The 21,184-nt window shown below is 42.8% G+C and overlaps 1 protein-coding gene across 1 annotated transcript; it reads left to right on the top strand.

The window, feature by feature from the left end:
• The first annotated feature begins 2,345 nt into the window (after positions 1–2,345).
• On the top strand, positions 2,346–2,939 carry LOC113782398. The gene has a single exon (XM_027328291.1). It carries the CDS (start codon positions 2,346–2,348, stop codon positions 2,937–2,939), a length of 594 nt encoding a protein of 197 aa, XP_027184092.1.
• The last annotated feature ends 18,245 nt before the right edge of the window (positions 2,940–21,184 follow it).

The following is a 21,184-nucleotide window of genomic DNA, read 5'->3' as shown; positions in this document are numbered from 1 at the left end:
GATCCGAGGCTCACGTCGGGCGAAAACTTGTGAAATTTCTTTGTTGAACTTGGTGAGTGTACTACTCACATGTTTGTTATTCCGTGGCTTTCTTGTACTTGAATTCTGTGGTTTGGACTAGTTGTGATGATTGTTTGAGCTAGGTGAGGCGAGGGTGTACTTTACCACTCTCGTACTCTCTAGCCTCCTTGACTGGTTATTATACTAAGCTTACTTGACTGTTTATGATATTACTTGAATATTATTGACTATACTGGATTTGGTATCGCTTGGATACCAACTTTACTGTTCAATGGACTTGAGCCAATGGACTTGAGCCAGTAAGGACTTGGTCGGGGACATTTGACAAGCCATGGGGACTGTATTTGGGAATCTTTGGGTATGAGACCCTTGATTCCGGTATACTCGAGTAATACCAATTCTGTACTGTTTGGTGTTCGGGCCCGGTAAGGGGAAAGTGAGGTGGACGGATAATTGGAGTAAAGAGGAGTCTACGGTCATGATTACCTGGTATACATTGACGGAGAGTCAATGAGATGAGATCAAGCATGGCAAAAGAGGAAAAGGGCTCTTGAGAGCCATCCGTATCCTTTTATTCCCTACACTTGGGTGTTGTTGATTTTACTTACTTGACGTGCGTATTTGGACTGAATATTCTTGTGTTTATGTGATCCTGGTATATTTTGGTGATGGTACCTCATTGGGCGAAAGCTCACTCCGTGAATTTTGTTTTCCTTACAGGGATTTACCTTTTGGACTTTTGAGTTTGAAGATGAGTTGAGTAGAGCTAGTTGAGAGATTTTGTATAGCTCCTCAATAGTTGGCAACTTGATTGTACTTGGATTTACATGTTTCCTTTTGGCTTGTAATCATACAAATGTGGTTGGTAACAGTGTGTGGGTATTCATGTTCCATGTATTCTACTTGGCTTGTATATATATTCCTTTCCGGGATTGTAAGCAGTTATTTACATTTGATTGGGTTCTGGCTGATTGTGACGTGGCAGTCACTATTCACTTTACGTTTTAACTTTTGTTTTCCGTTTCTTGATTGATGGTTGGGTTAAGCGCGTTAGTAGTTTCCCGAACGACTTGAATTAATGTTTTACCATTTTAGTAGTCCTGGCGAGAGCTGGGCAGGCAGTCCACTAACCCCTTTGGTACGCCTTAGGGGAAGTTGGGGCTGTCACAGGTGGTATCAGAGCCTAGGTTAGAATTACCCTGGGCGAACCTAAAACCTGGTCCTTAGAACTTTTGGGATTGCTTTTAGACGCCATTAAGTGTGAATATATTGTCTAAGCTATAAACCTTTGTTATCTTTGTAGGTTATGGCTGGCACTAGTGGAGCGGGCGATGACGAGCCACCTCAGAGGCGCCCACGGGTTATCGACTTCCAGGAGAGGCCAGGAGGTCCGATCCGGCTGTGGTATACCGCTAGCCGGACCCGCCGCTGTAGGCGTTGCCAGTTTTACTCTTACGCGGACCACGTGGTTGTGGCAGTGCTTCCTGAGCGACGGAGGCTTAGATGTGCCGCCGCCAGGGAGCGCACTGAGACCCTTAGACTTAGGGGCATCACGCGGATGCAGGCCGATAGGATTGGGGAGCTCCAGGGGGACGTGGCCATAGAGCAGGAGAGGACGAACTCTCTGAGAGAGCAGTTGCAGGTGGTTAACGACCGCCTCACTAGGGTAGTCCGGGAGGTGAGAGACCGGTCCGGCGCTATTATCGATGAGTGTGGGGCACTCATCCAGGGAGTGATTGGCGCTAATGCGCCAGGGGGAGTTCCAGGTGGCGGAGCTCCAGGTCAGGGAAGCGCCCCTAGCTCTAGCTCTGGGGGGGAGTCGGTTGGCTCCATCGAGGACTAGATTAGGGTTTTGAGCCTTGTTTTGATCCCGTGTGAGGGATACCTAGGAAAAGCTTTTGGTTAGCTATTTTGTACCTTTTGTACCTTTTGGGGCCTAGGTTGTACAGTGTATTTTGACAGACCCTCTTTTGGCTTCACGGGAGTACTTTTGTATATATTTGCTTGACTGCTCATGTATGACTGTTTGTCACAGTTATGTGTTCTGTGTATAACTGTTCTATGTGTATACATATCTTATGTGGTGTTTATTTTTGGTTCTTCGATCATGCTTATGTGACTATATTTATATGCACTTTTAATATTATTTTGTACCTCGACTTTAGAGTGACATTAAAGCAATGGAAGGCACTCGTAGTGGACGAGGCCGCGGGCGCGGGGTTAGGCAACCCACATCTGACGAGGGTACTAGGGATACCACGACTGAACCAAATCCTGAACCTAGGGTTGACCCTAATGCCCAAATAGCTGCTGCTATGCAGGAAATGACCGACTTGTTAGCCCACGTAGTGCAACAGCAGGGCCAACCTCCTATCCAGCAACCTGGGAACCCTGGCCATGTAGTAGAGAGTGAAGATCGGGCCCTAGAGAGATTTCAGAAGTTCTCTCCGCCAAAATTTCTGGGCGGGCCAGATCCGGACGTGGCCGAAAAATGGTTAGAGAAAATGATAGAAATTTTCGCCGCCCTACACTATTCAGAGGAGAGGCAGGTTACTTTCGCTGTCTTCCAATTGGAAGGGGTCACGCGTTCTTGGTGGAACGTGATACGAATGAAGTGGGACCGGGAACAAATCCCAAGAACATGGGTAAACTTTGTGAGGGACTTCAATGCGAAATACTTTCCCCCTCTAGTCCAGGAAAAGAAAGAGGACGAGTTCATTAGACTCCGTCAGGGGACGCAATCGGTGGCTGAGTACGAGAGCCAGTTTACTCGTTTATCTAAGTTCGCCCCTGAACTCATTCTAACGGAGCAAAGGAGAGTTCAGCGTTTTATTCAAGGGCTCAATGTGGAAATTCAAAAGGATTTGGCGGTAGCCCAGATCAATATCTTTAGTGACGCTGTGGAGAAAGCTTTGTGAGTTGAAAATGCCAGGCTTCAAGTAAGAAACTTTCAGGTGAAAAAACGGGGGTTCTCTGCAAGTAGTTCGACCCAAGGGGATAAAGGGACCCCTCCCAAGTTTGGAAGAGGAGCCGGGGGAGGAAGGCAATCGGGGATGACACGAGGGACTCCACCGGGGGGTGGTCACAATGGACGGGGCCCGCAGAGAAGCGTCTCACAAGGAAGTTCGGCCTCAGTTGCCCGCGGACCCTATTGATTTTGTGGGAAACCAAACCACACTGAGGACAACTGTTGGAGGAAAGAAAGGAAATGCTTGCGCTGCGGGAGTGCGGAGCATCAAATAGCTAACTGTCCGGTGTTACCTCGGGAGGCTAGAGTAACCACCCAGTCGTCGAAGGCCAACTCGGGACAGTCCAAGGTAGAAGGGACAAAGCCAAAGGTGCCAGCTCGGGTTTACTCCCTTGAGCAACAACAAGTCCCTGATTCCTCTGGGGTTGTAGAAGGTACGATCCCTGTTTTTCATCGTCTAGCTAGGATTTTGATCGACCCTGGTGCTACACATTCCTTTGTTAACCCCAATTTTATGTGCGGCATTGATATAACCCCTGTTAGCTTTGTGACGACCCCACTTCTCCCAAGGGCGAACCCAAGAGTATCGGCGGGCCGCCTGCCTAGCTCGCGCCAGGACTCAAAACTTAAAGCAATAAAACTAGATAAATCGAAAGAGCACTATATACAATATATATACAATCCCAAAAGTTACATTTACATCCTCTAAAGTCTCGAGTCAAACCACTCTAATACACTATAACCACAACCAGCAGAAGATAGACCCTAAGAAGGGTCCTTATACAAACCACCAAAACTAAAACAAACATCCTAACTGTTTAACTAATACAAGCCAATCTAACTATACTAGTGTACGAGCCAAAAGTCCCCGCGTCGGCCCCTGCTAAGGAAAACAAAAGGAAAGGGGTAAGCTATATGCATAGTAAGTAAACAGGGGCGAAAGCATAAATTTCACGTAACAACAATTACACAGTAAGAGTAAAGCAAAAGCAGAAAAGTAACATCACATAATAAGGATACAGGTGGCTCCAAAGCCAATTCATATGCCATGCGTGATCTCCTGCCGACACTCCGTCGACCACACTCAATGGTCCGTAGAACTTCACTTGTACACCCACCGACACCTTATCACCCTCACTGGCCAGTCACCTCACAAACTTGCCCGGGCGAACGAAATCACAAACTTGAGCTTGAGTCACAAGCTCGGGTCACAAACTTGGTCACCTTCTCGGTGAACCGGATTCACAAAATTGGTTCATAACATGAACCTACAAACTTGGTGACCTCAGACTAAGTTGGACTGACTTCGACCAAGCCCTAACCGGCTCGAATAGTCCAAACAGGTCTTAGATCGGGCCCACGAACTCACAAACTTTGCAAACTTCACAAACTTTACTCGAAAGTCGCCCCGAGCCACAAGCTCAAGGGTTTTGGTTCCAAAAGGTTCATATACATATGCCAAGTACAATTATACATTCAAATTAGGGTTTAGGTCGAGTGCGATAAAGTACACCCTCGCCTAAGTACCCTTTTCACACATCTCAAACACATAGCAAAGAAAACACACCATACTGGCCTGAATACTTACTCAAAAACTGAAATAGCAAAAGTACGAAGTCGGATCGAAATGAACAGCTAGTAGTGGGCCCCACCAGTTCCGCCCAGCTCACCACCGTCTGAAATAGAAGATTGTGTCACATCATATCGTAAACGGCTACTATCGTGCCTCAAACAAACAAAACGGCAAAAACGGCACGCGCGCACATACATATGACGGACGGAAACGGAAACGGCCGTTAGCGGAAACGGCAGATTTGACACTCGTTTCTATTGTAATCATAAGTTGAGCTACGAAAATCAGATTAAGGTGTATGAGACACCATATCGAAGCTTAAAGGATGAACAACAATTGTTATGAAAACATCCAGAACTGAAACTGGAGGCTTCAGCCCCAAATGAACCAAACACAATCACATACGAAATCTGGCCAATGCACAAATGGTCAGTTTTGAGTGCAAACTGTTTTCTATGCTACACATGGGTAAAACAGCTGAAAATTGGCAGTTAGATAGTTCATTCCAAATGGAACAACTTTCATGAAGGTCGGCAATCCAAATTCGGAACGGAAGTTGGTCGTCAGGACCAAAACAGATCTGACCAGAAAATGGTCATTTTCACGGGCAGGCCTTATTTACTCGGCTATATCTCAGGTTCTATAAATCCGATTCATGAAATTCCAAGGGCGTTAGAAAGCTCTGATATAGAGCTATAAGTTTGGTGTTTTGGTCGTAAGCCCAAACAGCTTGTAACCTAGTCAAACGTGAAGCCAAAATTCCAGTCGTAAACTGTCCGGATATAAGAACAGAACAGAATTTGACGGTCAAAACAGGTCTGAGTATTTCATTTATAACTCAGGTTATACCACTCCGTTAATCCTGAAACTTTACAGGGATATCCAGGACTTAAGGGGTTACAACAATGTAGAAGGCCTCTCAATCCAAATCCTAGCACAACTAAGTCAAAATGCAGAAAACCAACCCAGAACAGTAATTGCAGGTTCCAAAATCACACAAAACTGTAATCAGTCCAAGTCAGTCTATACAGGTCCAAAAGCATTGATTCCAAAGGCATATGAAAGCTAAGACATCAAGCTACATTTCATCAGAAGACATCAACAACAAAATCCAAACCAATTCCAGTCAAAACAGACAATTACTATCGCAGTTCGGACATTCTGTTCACCAAAAACAACAACAGTAAAAACGGCATAACTCACTCTATACTACTCCAAATGCCCTGAAATTTTGCAGGCACTTCAACCTCATCAATACCTACAACTTTCATGTTTTGAGAAAAGTCCAATTCGGCTTCTATCTATGACCTAAATTTCGGACAGAATGTTCAACCAAGAACCCTAATTTTCCAGAAATTCTTCCAAATCCAAAATTGATTGCAATTATCAACTATTCACACCTACTAGTGTCATTATAGGCCATTGCCAATCATCATAAACAACCACACCATCATAATCCAATTAAACCAGAAAAATCATCACTAAAATAAAAACTTCACCAAATCACTTCAAACCAAGATAAAAACCAGAAATTTCAGCACTTTAATCACTAATAAGCATAACCTAAGCTTCATAAGGTATAGGAGGGTAGTCAAGCACCACTTACCAAGAAAACAAGAGAGAGGAAGTTGTGGAACACCTTAGCTCTTCCAAAAACTTCACCAAACCAACCACTAACACCAACTAGAGAGATTTTATGGAGTAGAAATAGATGGAAACAAGTATTTTTGGGTGATTTGAGCTAGTTGGGACTTGTAAATTGAAGAAGTTTTCTTCCTTTCTTAGCACAAGAGGGCCGGCCACCAAGGAGAAGAAATGATGAATTTTTGAGCAATTTTTAAGATATTTACCTTTTGGTCAAAAAAAGTCAAAAATTGGAATAGTAAATCTTAACTTGGAACCACTAAGAAGGTGACACTTGTCACCTCTTAAATGCAATCTTATCTTTTCTTTTCTCTCTCACATCAATCAAATCACCTCCTCTACTTATCTCCTAACACCCGATAAATTTTTCACAGTATCCGAAATTTAAGCTTATTGGCCGAATTTTCCCGAACTTTTCGCACTAGTGGGTCCCACGTCCGAAATCCGTTCTTATTTTCTCAAAATCTAACCGATACTAGAAAAATCATCTAAAAACTATATTTACTCATAAAAATTATCTGGGAAAATTTTCCAATAAAGAAAAATGTAGAAAAGACGGGCGATAAAAACCCGAAACCACCTCACCGATTAACGAATAACCCTCATATCAGCTTACGAACGGACTGGGGCCTCACAATCTCCCCCACTTAGGACAATTTCGTCCTCGAAATTCAATCCGTGGTCAAAGCGTACCTTCGAAACCTGCCGTAAAGGATACACGAAAACACAAAACACAAAACAGATACACGAAAGGCACGCAAAGGATAGGTACATTACAATGTCACACCAAAAGATATACAAATTACCCGACCTCCAGTCGGGTCAAAACCCAATATACACACGAGCACTCCGGCTCCAAAAATCTAGTCAACCAACCAAATAACAAAAGAAATTAGCCAGGCCAGTTCTAACAAAAGTAATCTGCCAGCTAATCAAAATACGAAAGCGACCCTAAACGCCTCCCCTAGGGCCCCGGTTCCCTACGGAACCTAAAGTACCTATCTCACCTATCTGCTCTGGCCCGGTAGCTCGTGGGGGTGCCCCCGCGGCCATATCTAGTAAGACCCCACAATCAAACGTGATACTCCGGGCCCCTCCCACTCGGAGGTCTCGGTCCCGGTCCCACGCCGCTAGAACTGCCCAAATCCATACCTACAAACATTAATTCGTTAGTTGACCGACATTTCAGCTTAAAATAGATCATTCAACTTAAAGAGATTCACATAATCCTAAGTAATCCTAATAAACCTATCACGTATGTCCCACAATTGCCCAAGTCCTCTAACCTAGGCGCTCTGATACCACCTGTGACGACCCCACTTCTCCCAAGGGCGAACCCAAGGGTATCGGCGGGCCTCCTGCCTAGCTCGCGCCAGGACTCAAAACTTAAAGCTAATAAAACTCTTCTAAGCCACAAGAACACGATTCATAATATATACAACCACCAAAAGTCTATTTACATCTTCAAAAGCATCAAGCCAAACCGCTCTAATATACTATAACAATAACCAGCAAAAGGTAGACCCTAAGAAGGGTCCTTATACAAACCACCAAAACTAAAACAAACATCCTAACTGTTTAACTAATACAAGCCAATCTAACTATACTAGTGTACGAGCCAAAAGTCCCCGCGTCCGCCCCTGCTAAGGAAAACAAAAGGAAAGGGGTAAGCTATATGCTTAGTAAGTAAACAGGGGCGAAAGCATAAATTTCACGTAACGAACAGTTACAACAGTAAGGAGTAAAGCAAAAGCAGAAAAAGTAAGCATCACAATAATAAGGATACAGGTGGGCTCCCAAGCAATTCATAATGCCATCGTGAAATCTCCTGCGACAGCTTCCGTCGACCACACTCAATGTCCGTAAACTTCACTTGTAACACGCCAAGCGCGACAACCTTATCACCCTCACTGGCCAGTCAGCCTCACAAACTTGCCCGGGCGAACGAAATCAAAAACTTGAGCTTGAGTCAACAAGCTCGGTCCACAAACTTGGTCACCTTCTCGGTGAAAACCGATTCAACATAAATTGTTCATAACATGAACCTACAAAACTTGGTGACCTCATGACTAAGTTGGACTGACTTCGGACCAAGCCCTAACGGCGCTCGAATAGTCATACAGGTCCTTAGATCGGGCCCACGAACTCACAAACTTTGCAAACTTCACAACTTTACTCGAAAGTCCGCCCCCGAGCCACAAGCTCAAGGGTTTTGGGTTCCAAAGGTCATGATACAATATTGCCCAAGTACAATTATACATTCAAATTAGGGTTTAGGGTCGAGTTGCGATAAAGTACACCCTCCTGCCTAAGTACCCTTTTCACACATCTCAACACATAGCAAAGAAAAACACACCATACTGGCCGTGAATACTTACTCAAAACTGAAAATAGCAAAAGGTACGAAGGTCGGAATCGAAATGAAGGCAGCCATAGTTAGTGGGGCCCACCAGTTCGCCCAGCTCACCACGCGTCTGAAATAGAAAGATTGTGTCACACTCATATGTAAACGGGCTACTATCATGCCCAAACAAACAAAACGGCAAAACGGCACGCGCGCACATACATATGACGACGGAAACGGAAACGGCGTTAGCGGAAACGGCCAGATTTGACACTCGTTTTCTAATTGTAATGCATAATTGAGCTACGAATATCGGATTAAGGCGTATAGAAGACACCATTATCGACGCTTAAAGGATGAACAACAATTGTTATGAAGATATCCAGAACTGCAACTGGAGCTTCAGCGCCCAATGAACCAAACACAAATCAGCATAACGAAATACTGGCCAATGCACAAATGGTCAGTTTTGAGTGCGGCAAACGGTTTCTATGCTACACATGGGCAAAGAGTTTGAAAATTGGGCAGTTAGATTAGTTCATTCCCAAAATGGAACAACTTTCATGAAGGTCCGGCCAATGCGCGCAAATTCGAACAGAAGTTGGTGTCAGGAACCAAAGCAAATCTGCGAGAAAAATGGTCATTTCACGGGCAGGCCCATTATTTGCTCGGACTATATCTCAGGTTTTATAAATCCGATTCATGAAATTCCAAGGGCGTTAGAAAGCTCTGATATAGGGCTATAAGTTTGGTTGTTTTGGTCGCAAGCCCAAACAGCTTGTAACCTAGTCAAACGTGAAGCCAAAGCTCCAGTCATAAACTGTCCGCGGATATAAGAACAGAACAGAATTTTGACGGTCTAACAGGTCTGAGTATTTGTTAGAACTCAAGGTTATACCACTCCGTTAAATCCCTGAAATTTACAGGGAATTATCCAGGATTAAGGGGCTACAAACAATGTAGAAGCCTCTCAATCATCCTAGCACAACTAAGTCAAAATGCAGAAAACCAACCCAGAACCGTAATTGCAGGTTCCCAAATCACACAAAACTGTAATCAGTCCAAGTCAAGTCTATACAGGTCCAAAAGCATTGATTCCAAAGGCATATGAAAGCTAAGACATCAAGCTACATTTCATCAGAAGACACCAACAACAAAATCCAAACCAATTACAGTCAAAACAGACAATTACTATCGCAGTTCGGACATTCTGTTCACCAAAAACAGCAACAGTAAAAACGGCATAACTCACTCTATACTACTCCAAATTCCATGAACTTTTGCAGGCACTTCAACCTCATCAATATCTACAACTTTCATGTTTTGAGAAAAGTCCAATTCGGCCTCTATCTATGACCTAAAATTTCGGACAGAATGTTCAACCAAGAACCCTAATTTTCCAGAAATTCTTCCAAATCCAAAATTGATTGCAATTATCAACTATTCACACCTACTAGTGTCATTATAGGCCATTGCCAATCATCATAAACAACCACACCATCATAATCCAATTAAACCAGAAAAATCATCAATAAAATAAAAACTTCACCAAATCACTTCAAACCAAGATAAAAACCAGAAATTTCAGCACTTTAATCACTAATAAGCATAACCTAAGCTTCATAAGGTATAGGAGGGTAGTCAAGCACCACTTATCAAGAAAACAAGAGAGAGGAAGTTGTGGAACACCTTAGCTCTTCCAAAAACTTCACCAAACCAACCACTAACACCAACTAGAGAGATTTTATGGAGTAGAAATAGATGGAAGCAAGTATTTTTGGGTGATTTGAGCTAGTTGGGACTTGTAAATTGAAGAAGTTTTCTTCCTTTCTTAGCACAAGAGGGCCGGCCACCAAGGAGAAGAAATGGTGAATTTTTGAGCAATTTTTAAGATATTTACCTTGTGGTCAAAAAAAGTCAAAAATTGGAATAGTAAATCTTAACTTGGAACCACTAAGAAGGTGACACTTGTCACCTCTTAAATGCAATCTTATCTTTTCTTTTCTCTCTCACATCAATCAAATCACCTCCTCTACTTATCTCCTAACACCCGATAAATTTTTCACAGTATCCGAAATTTAAGCTTATTGGCCGAATTTTCCCGAACTTTTCGCACTAGTGGGTCCCACGTCCGAAATCCGTTCTTATTTTCTCAAAATCTAACCGATACTAGAAAAATCATCTAAAAACTATATTTACTCATAAAAATTATCTGGGAAAATTTTCCAATAAAGAAAAATGTAGAAAAGACGGGCGATAAAAACCCGAAACCACCTCACCGATTAACGAATAACCCTCATATCAGCTTACGAACGGACTGGGGCCTCACAATCTCCCCCACTTAGGACAATTTCGTCCTCGAAATTCAATCCGTGGTCAAAGCGTACCTTCGAAACCTGCCGTAAAGGATACACGAAAACACAAAACACAAAACAGATACACGAAAGGCACGCAAAGGATAGGTACATTACAATGTCACACCAAAAGATATACAAATTACCCGACCTCCAGTCGGGTCAAAACCCAATATACACACGAGCACTCCGGCTCCAAAAATCTAGTCAACCAACCAGATAACAAAAGAAATTAGCCAGGCCAGTTCTAACAAAAGTAATCTGCCAGCTAATCAAAATACGAAAGCGACCCTAAACGCCTCCCCTAGGGCCCCGGTTCCCTACGGAACCTAAAGTACCTATCTCACCTATCTGCTCTGGCCCGGTAGCTCGTGGGGGTGCCCCCGCGGCCATATCTAGTAAGACCCCACAATCAAACGTGATACTCCGGGCCCCTCCCACTCGGAGGTCTCGGTCCCGGTCCCACGCCGCTAGAACTGCCCAAATCCATACCTACAAACATTAATTCGTTAGTTGACCGACATTTCAGCTTAAAATAGATCATTCAACTTAAAGAGATTCACATAATCCTAAGTAATCCTAATAAACCTATCACGTATGTCCCACAATTGCCCAAGTCCTCTAACCTAGGCGCTCTGATACCACCTGTGACGACCCCACTTCTCCCAAGGGCGAACCCAAGGGTATCGGCGGGCCTCCTGCCTAGCTCGCGCCAGGACTCAAAACTTAAAGCTAATAAAACTCTTCTAAGCCACAAGAACACGATTCATAATATATACAACCACCAAAAGTCTATTTACATCTTCAAAAGCATCAAGCCAAACCGCTCTAATATACTATAACAATAACCAGCAAAAGGTAGACCCTAAGAAGGGTCCTTATACAAACCACCAAAACTAAAACAAACATCCTAACTGTTTAACTAATACAAGCCAATCTAACTATACTAGTGTACGAGCCAAAAGTCCCCGCGTCCGCCCCTGCTAAGGAAAACAAAAGGAAAGGGGTAAGCTATATGCTTAGTAAGTAAACAGGGGCGAAAGCATAAATTTCACGTAACAACAGTTACACAGTAAGAGTAAAGCAAAAGCAGAAAAGTAACATCACATAATAAGGATACAGGTGGCTCCAAAGCCAATTCATATGCCATGCGTGATCTCCTGCCGACACTCCGTCGACCACACTCAATGGTCCGTAGAACTTCACTTGTACACCCACCGACACCTTATCACCCTCACTGTCCAGTCACCTCACAAACTTGCCCGGGCGAACGAAATCACAAACTTGAGCTTGAGTCACAAGCTCGGGTCACAAACTTGGTCACCTTCTCGGTGAACCGGATTCACAAAATTGGTTCATAACATGAACCTACAAACTTGGTGACCTCAGACTAAGTTGGACTGACTTCGACCAAACCCTAACCGGCTCGAATAGTCCATACAGGTCTTAGATCGGGCCCACGAACTCACAAACTTTGCAAACTTCACAAACTTTACTCGAAAGTCGCCCCGAGCCACAAGCTCAAGGGTTTTGGTTCCAAAAGGTTCATATACATATGCCAAGTACAATTATACATTCAAATTAGGGTTTAGGTCGAGTGCGATAAAGTACACCCTCGCCTAAGTACCCTTTTCACACATCTCAAACACATAGCAAAGAAAACACACCATACTGGCCTGAATACTTACTCAAAAACTGAAATAGCAAAAGTACGAAGTCGGATCGAAATGAACAGCTAGTAGTGGGCCCCACCAGTTCCGCCCAACTCACCACCGTCTGAAATAGAAGATTGTGTCACATCATATCGTAAACGGCTACTATCATGCCTCAAACAAACAAAACGGCAAAAACGGCACGCGCGCACATACATATGACGGACGGAAACGGAAACGGCCGTTAGCGGAAACGGCAGATTTGACACTCGTTTCTATTGTAATCATAAGTTGAGCTACGAATATCGGATTAAGGCGTATGAGACACCATATCGAAGCTTAAAGGATGAACAACAATTGTTATGAAGATATCCAGAACTGCAACTGGAGGCTTCAGCCCCAAATGAACCAAACACAATCACATACGAAATCTGGCCAATGCACAAATGGTCAGTTTTGAGTGCAAACGGTTTTCTATGCTACACATGGGCAAAAGAGTTGAAAATTGGCAGTTAGATAGTTCATTCCAAATGGAACAACTTTCATGAAGGTCGGCAATCCAAATTCGGAACAGAAGTTGGTCGTCAGGACCAAAACAAATCTGACCAGAAAATGGTCATTTTCACGGGCAGGCCTTATTTGCTCGGCTATATCTCAGGTTTTATAAATCCGATTCATGAAATTCCAAGGGCGTTAGAAAGCTCTGATATAGGGCTATAAGTTTGGTGTTTTGGTTGCAAGCCCAAACAGCTTGTAACCTAGTCAAACGTGAAGCCAAAGCTCCAGTCATAAACTGTCCGGATATAAGAACAGAACAGAATTTGACGGTCAAAACAGGTCTGAGTATTTCGTTTAGAACTCAGGTTATACCACTCCGTTAATCCTGAAAATTTACAGGAATATCCAGGACTTAGGGGGCTACAACAATGTAGAAGGCCTCTCAATCCAAATCCTAGCACAACTAAGTCAAAATGCAGAAAACCAACCCAGAACCGTAATTGCAGGTTCCCAAATCACACAAAACTGTAATCAGTCCAAGTCAGTCTATACAGGTCCAAAAGCATTGATTCCAAAGCCATATGAAAGCTAAGACATCAAGCTACATTTCATCAGAAGACACCAACAACAAATCCAAACCAATTCAGTACAAACAGACAATTACCTATCAGCAGTTCGCACATTCTGTTCACCAAAACAGAACAGTAAAAACGCATAAACTCACTCTATACTACTCCAAATTTCCCTGAAATTTTGCAAGGCCTTCAAACCTCAATCAATATCTTACACTTTCATGGTTTTGAGAAAAGTTCCATTCGGCCTGCTATCCTATGACCTAAAATTTCGGACAGATGTTCAAACAAGAAGCCCTAATTTTCCAGAAATTCTTCCAAATCCAAAATTGATTGCAATTATCAACTATCCCACCTACAGTGTCTTATAGGCGCATTTGCCAATCAATCATAAACAACCACACCATCATTAATGCCAATTAAACAGAAAAAATCATCAATAAAGATAAAAACTTCACAAAATCACTTCAAACCAAGATACAACGCAGAAATTTCAGCACTTTAATACTAATAAGCATAAACTAAGCTCATAAGGATAGGAGGGTAGTCAAGCCACTTACCAAAGAAAACAAAGAGAAGAGGAAGTTGTGAAGCACACTTAGTCTTTCCAAAAAACCTTCACCAAAACAAACCCTAACGACCAACTAGAGAGGGATTTATGGAGTTAGAAATAGATGAAAGCAAGTATTTTTGGGTGATTTGAGCTAGTTGGGGAACTTGTAAAAATTGAAGACGTTTTTCTTCCCTTTCTTAGCACAAGAGGGCGGCCACCAAGGAAGAAGAAATGGTGAATTTTTTGAGCATTTTTAAGATATTTACCTGTGGTTCAAAAAAGTCAAAAATTGAGAATAGTAAATCTTTAACTTGGACCACAAGAAGGGAACTTGTCACTCTTTAAATGCAATCTTTATCTTTTCTTTTCTCTCTCACATCAAATCAAATCACCTCTCTAACTTATCTCCTAACACCCGATAAATTTTTCACAGTATCCGAAATTTAAGCTTATTGGCCGAATTTTCCCGAACTTTTCGCACTAGTGGGTCCCACGTCCGAAATCCGTTCTTATTTTCTCAAAATCTAACCGATACTAGAAAAATCATCTAAAAACTATATTTACTCATAAAAATTATCTGGGAAAAATTTCCAATAAAGAAAAATGTAGAAAAGACGGGCGATAAAAACCCGAAACCACCTCACCGATTAACGAATAACCCTCATATCAGCTTACGAACGGACTGGGGCCTCACAATCTCCCCCACTTAGGACAATTTCGTCCTCGAAATTCAATCCGTGGTCAAAGCGTACCTTCGAAACCTGCCGTAAAGGATACACGAAAACACAAAACACAAAACAGATACACGAAAGGCACGCAAAGGATAGGTACAATACAATGTCACACCAAAAGATATACAAATTACCCGACCTCCAGTCGAGTCAAAACCCAATATACACACGAGCACTCCGGCTCCAAAAATCTAGTCAACCAACCAGATAACAAAAGAAATTAGCCAGGCCAGTTCTAACAAAAGTAATCTGCCAGCTAATCAAAATACGAAAGCGACCCTAAACGCCTCCCCTAGGGCCCCGGTTCCCTACGGAACATAAAGTACCTATCTCACCTATCTGCTCTGGCCCGGTAGCTCGTGGGGGTGCCCCCGCGGCCATATCTAGTAAGACCCCACAATCAAACGTGATACTCCGGGCCCCTCCCACTCGGAGGTCTCGGTCCCGGTCCCACGCCGCTAGAACTGCCCAAATCCATACCTACAAACATTAATTCGTTAGTTGACCGACATTTCAGCTTAAAATAGATCATTCAACTTAAAGAGATTCACATAATCCTAAGTAATCCTAATAAACCTATCACGTATGTCCCACAATTGCCCAAGTCCTCTAACCTAGGCGCTCTGATACCACCTGTGACGACCCCACTTCTCCCAAGGGCGAACCCAAGGGTATCGGCGGGCCTCCTGCCTAGCTCGCGCCAGGACTCAAAACTTAAAGCTAATAAAACTCTTCTAAGCCACAAGAATGATGCGATTCATAATATATATCACCACCAAAAGTCTATTTACATCTTCAAAAGCGAACAAGCCAAAACTCTAATATACTAATAACAATAACCAGCAAAAAGGTAGACCTAAGAAGGGTCTATAGCAAACCACCAAACTAAAAACAAACATCCTAACTGTTTAACTAATACAAGCAATCTAACTATACTAGTGTACGAGCCAAAGTCCCCTGCGTCGGCCCCTGCTAGCGAAAACAAAAGGAAAGGGGTAACTTTATGTCTTAGTAGTAAACAGGGGGAAGCCAATAAATTTTCACAGTAACGAACAGTTACAACAGTAAGAGTAAAGCAAAAGCAGAAAAGTAACATCACATAAATAAGGATACAGGTGGCTGCCAAAGCCAATTCAATATGCATGCGTGATCTCCTGCCGACACTCCGTCGACCACTAGAGATGTAGAATATGTCTCAATGGTTACCGTAGAAACTTCACTTGTACACCCACGCAGACCCTTATCACCTCACGTGGCCACGTCACCTCACAAACTTGCCGCGGGCGAACGAAATCACAAACTTGAGCTTGGTCACAAAGCTCAGGTTCATTTCAAACTTTGGTCACCTTTCTCGTCACCGGATTCACAAAATTGGTTTCATAACATGAACTACAAACTTGGTGACGCTCAGACTAAGTTGGACTGACTTCGACCAAGCCCTAACCGGCCGAATAGTCCATACAGGTCTTCGATCGGCCCACGGAACTCACACAAACTTTGCAAACTTCACAAACTTTACTCGAAAGTCGCCCCGAGCCACAAGCTCAAGGGTTTTGGTTCCAAAAGGTTCATATACATATGCCAAGTACAATTATACATTCAAATTAGGGTTTAGGTCGAGTGCGATAAAGTACACCCTCGCCTAAGTACCCTTTTCACACATCTCAAACACATAGCAAAGAAAACACACCATACTGGCCTGAATACTTACTCAAAAACTGAAATAGTAAAAGTACGAAGTCGGATCGAAATGAACAGCTAGTAGTGGGCCCCACCAGTTCCGCCCAGCTCACCACCGTCTGAAATAGAAGATTGTGTCACATCATATCGTAAACGGCTACTATCATGCCTCAAACAAACAAAACGGCAAAAACGGCACGCGCGCACATACATATGACGGACGGAAACGGAAACGGCCGTTAGCGGAAACGGCAGATTTGACACTCGTTTCTATTGTAATCATAAGTTGAGCTACGAATATCGGATTAAGGTGTATGAGACACCATATCGAAGCTTAAAGGATGAACAACAATTGTTATGAAGATATCCAGAACTGCAACTGGAGGCTTCAGCCCCAAATGAACCAAACACAATCACATACGAAATCTGGCCAATGCACAAATGGTCAGTTTTGAGTGCAAACGGTTTTCTATGCTACACATGGGCAAAAGAGTTGAAAATTGGCAGTTAGATAGTTCATTCCAAATGGAACAACTTTCATGAAGGTCGGCAATCCAAATTCGGAACAGAAGTTGGTCGTCAGGACCAAAACAAATCTGACCAGAAAATGGTCATTTTCACGGGCAGGCCTTATTTGCTCGGCTATATCTCAGGTTTTATAAATCCGATTCATGAAATTCCAAGGGCGTTAGAAAGCTCTGATATAGGGCTATAAGTTTGGTGTTTTGGTCGCAAGCCCAAACAGCTTGTAACCTAGTCAAACGTGAAGCCAAAGCTCCAGTCATAAACTGTCCGGATATAAGAACAGAACAGAATTTGACGGTCAAAACAGGTCTGAGTATTTCGTTTAGAACTCAGGTTATACCACTCCGTTAATCCTGAAAATTTACAGGGATATCCAGGACTTAAGGGGCTACAACAATGTAGAAGGCCTCTCAATCCAAATCCTAGCACAACTAAGTCAAAATGCAGAAAACCAACCCAGAACCGTAATTGCAGGTTCCCAAATCACACAAAACTGTAATCAGTCCAAGTCAGTATATACAGGTCCAAAAGCATTGATTCCAAAGGCATATGAAAGCTAAGACATCAATCTACATTTCATCAGAAGACACCAACAACAAAATCCAAACCAATTCCAGTCAAAACAGACAATTACTATCGCAGTTCGGACATTCTGTTCACCAAAAACAGCAACAGTAAAAACGGCATAACTCACTCTATACTACTCCAAATTCCCTGAAATTTTGCAGGCACTTCAACCTCATCAATATCTACAACTTTCATGTTTTGAGAAAAGTCCAATTCGGCCTCTATCTATGACCTAAAATTTCGGACAGAATGTTCAACCAAGAACCCTAATTTTCCAGAAATTCTTCCAAATCCAAAATTGATTGCAATTATCAACTATTCACACCTACTAGTGTCATTATAGGCCATTGCCAATCATCATAAACAACCACACCATCATAATCCAATTAAATCAGAAAAATTATCAATAAAATAAAAACTTCACCAAATCACTTCAAACCAAGATAAAAACCAGAAATTTCAGCACTTTAATCACTAATAAGCATAACCTAAGCTTCATAAGGTATAGGAGGGTAGTCAAGCACCACTTACCAAGAAAACAAGAGAGAGGAAGTTGTGGAACACCTTAGCTCTTCCAAAAACTTCACCAAACCAACCACTAACACCAACTAGAGAGATTTTATGGAGTAGAAATAGATGGAAGCAAGTATTTTTGGGTGATTTGAGCTAGTTGGGACTTGTAAATTGAAGAAGTTTTCTTCCTTTCTTAGCACAAGAGGGCCGGCCACCAAGGAGAAGAAATGGTGAATTTTTGAGCAATTTTTAAGATATTTACCTTGTGGTCAAAAAAAGTCAAAAATTGGAATAGTAAATCTTAACTTGGAACCACTAAGAAGGTGACACTTGTCACCTCTTAAATGCAATCTTATCTTTTCTTTTCTCTCTCACATCAATCAAATCACCTCCTCTACTTATCTCCTAACACCCGATAAATTTTTCACAGTATCCGAAATTTAAGCTTATTGGCCGAATTTTCCCGAACTTTTCGCACTAGTGGGTCCCACGTCCGAAATCCGTTCTTATTTTCTCAAAATCTAACCGATACTAGAAAAATCATCTAAAAACTATATTTACTCATAAAAATTATCTGGGAAAATTTTCCAATAAAGAAAAATGTAGAAAAGACGGGCGATAAAAACCCGAAACCACCTCACCGATTAACGAATAACCCTCATATCAGCTTACGAACGGACTGGGGCCTCACAATCTCCCCCACTTAGGACAATTTCGTCCTCGAAATTCAATCCGTGGTCAAAGCGTACCTTCGAAACCTGCCGTAAAGGATACACGAAAACACAAAACACAAAACAGATACACGAAAGGCACGCAAAGGATAGGTACATTACAATGTCACACCAAAAGATATACAAATTACCCGACCTCCAGTCGGGTCAAAACCCAATATACACACGAGCACTCCGGCTCCAAAAATCTAGTCAACCAACCAAATAACAAAAGAAATTAGCCAGGCCAGTTCTAACAAAAGTAATCTGCCAGCTAATCAAAATACGAAAGCGACCCTAAACGCCTCCCCTAGGGCCCCGGTTCCCTACGGAACCTAAAGTACCTATCTCACCTATCTGCTCTGGCCCGGTAGCTCGTGGGGGTGCCCCCGCGGCCATATCTAGTAAGACCCCACAATCAAACGTGATACTCCGGGCCCCTCCCACTCGGAGGTCTCGGTCCCGGTCCCACGCCGCTAGAACTGCCCAAATCCATACCTACAAACATTAATTCGTTAGTTGACCGACATTTCAGCTTAAAATAGATCATTCAACTTAAAGAGATTCACATAATCCTAAGTAATCCTAATAAACCTATCACGTATGTCCCACAATTGCCCAAGTCCTCTAACCTAGGCGCTCTGATACCACCTGTGACGACCCCACTTCTCCCAAGGGCGAACCCAAGGGTATCGGCGGGCCTCCTGCCTAGCTCGCGCCAGGACTCAAAACTTAAAGCTAATAAAACTCTTCTAAGCCACAAGAACACGATTCATAATATATACAACCACCAAAAGTCTATTTACATCTTCAAAAGCATCAAGCCAAACCGCTCTAATATACTATAACAATAACCAGCAAAAGGTAGACCCTAAGAAGGGTCCTTATACAAACCACCAAAACTAAAACAAACATCCTAACTGTTTAACTAATACAAGCCAATCTAACTATACTAGTGTACGAGCCAAAAGTCCCCGCGTCCGCCCCTGCTAAGGAAAACAAAAGGAAAGGGGTAAGCTATATGCTTAGTAAGTAAACAGGGGCGAAAGCATAAATTTCACGTAACAACAGTTACACAGTAAGAGTAAAGCAAAAGCAGAAAAGTAACATCACATAATAAGGATACAGGTGGCTCCAAAGCCAATTCATATGCCATGCGTGATCTCCTGCCGACACTCCGTCGACCACACTCAATGGTCCGTAGAACTTCACTTGTACACCCACCGACACCTTATCACCCTCACTGGCCAGTCACCTCACAAACTTCCCCGGGCGAACGAAATCACAAACTTGAGCTTGAGTCACAAGCTCGGGTCACAAACTTGGTCACCTTCTCGGTGAACCGGATTCACAAAATTGGTTCATAACATGAACCTACAAACTTGGTGACCTCAGACTAAGTTGGACTGACTTCGACCAAGCCCTAACCGGCTCGAATAGTCCATACAGGTCTTAGATCGGGCCCACGAACTCACAAACTTTGCAAACTTCACAAACTTTACTCGAAAGTCGCCCCGAGCCACAAGCTCAAGGGTTTTGGTTCCAAAAGGTTCATATACATATGCCAAGTACAATTATACAGTCAAATTAGGGTTTAGGTCGAGTGCGATAAAGTACACCCTCGCCTAAGTACCCTTTTCACACATCTCAAACACATAGCAAAGAAAACACACCATACTGGCCTGAATACTTACTCAAAAACTGAAATAGCAAAAGTACGAAGTCGGATCGAAATGAACAGCTAGTAGTGGGCCCCACCAGTTCCGCCCAGCTCACCACCGTCTGAAATAGAAGATTGTGTCACATCATATCGTAAACGGCTACTATCATGCCTCAAACAAACAAAACGGCAAAAACGGCACGCGCGCACATACATATGACGGACGGAAACGGAAACGACCGTTAGCGGAAACGGCAGATTTGACACTCCGTTTCTATTGTAATCATAAAGTTGAGCACGAAATCGGATTAAGGTGGTATGAGACACAATATCGAAGCTTAAAAGGATGACAACAATTGTTAGAAGACATCCAGAACTGAAACTGGAGGCTTCAGCCCCAAATGAACCAAACACAATCACATACGAAATCTGGCCAATGCACAAATGGTCAGTTTTGAGTGCAAACTGTTTTCTATTCTACACATGGGAAAAAGAGCTGAAAATTGGTAGTTAGATAGTTCATTCCAAATGGAACAACTTTCATGAAGGTCGGCAATCCAAATTCGGAACAGAAGTTGGTCGTCAGGACCAAAACAAATCTGACCAGAAAATGGTCATT

The sequence above is a fragment of the Coffea eugenioides genome, chromosome 9, assembly GCF_003713205.1.
Source record: "Coffea eugenioides isolate CCC68of chromosome 9, Ceug_1.0, whole genome shotgun sequence".
In the NCBI taxonomy this organism is placed as follows: domain Eukaryota; kingdom Viridiplantae; phylum Streptophyta; class Magnoliopsida; order Gentianales; family Rubiaceae; genus Coffea; species Coffea eugenioides.
Note: the sequence above shows the minus strand (reverse complement) of the source record. Positions and strands in the feature narration are given on the sequence as shown.

Bases quoted from the DNA above. Each gene is read 5' to 3' on its own strand.
- LOC113782398 (XM_027328291.1), top strand. From the start codon at position 2,346: ATGACCGACTTGTTAGCCCACGTAGTGCAACAGCAGGGCCAACCTCCT.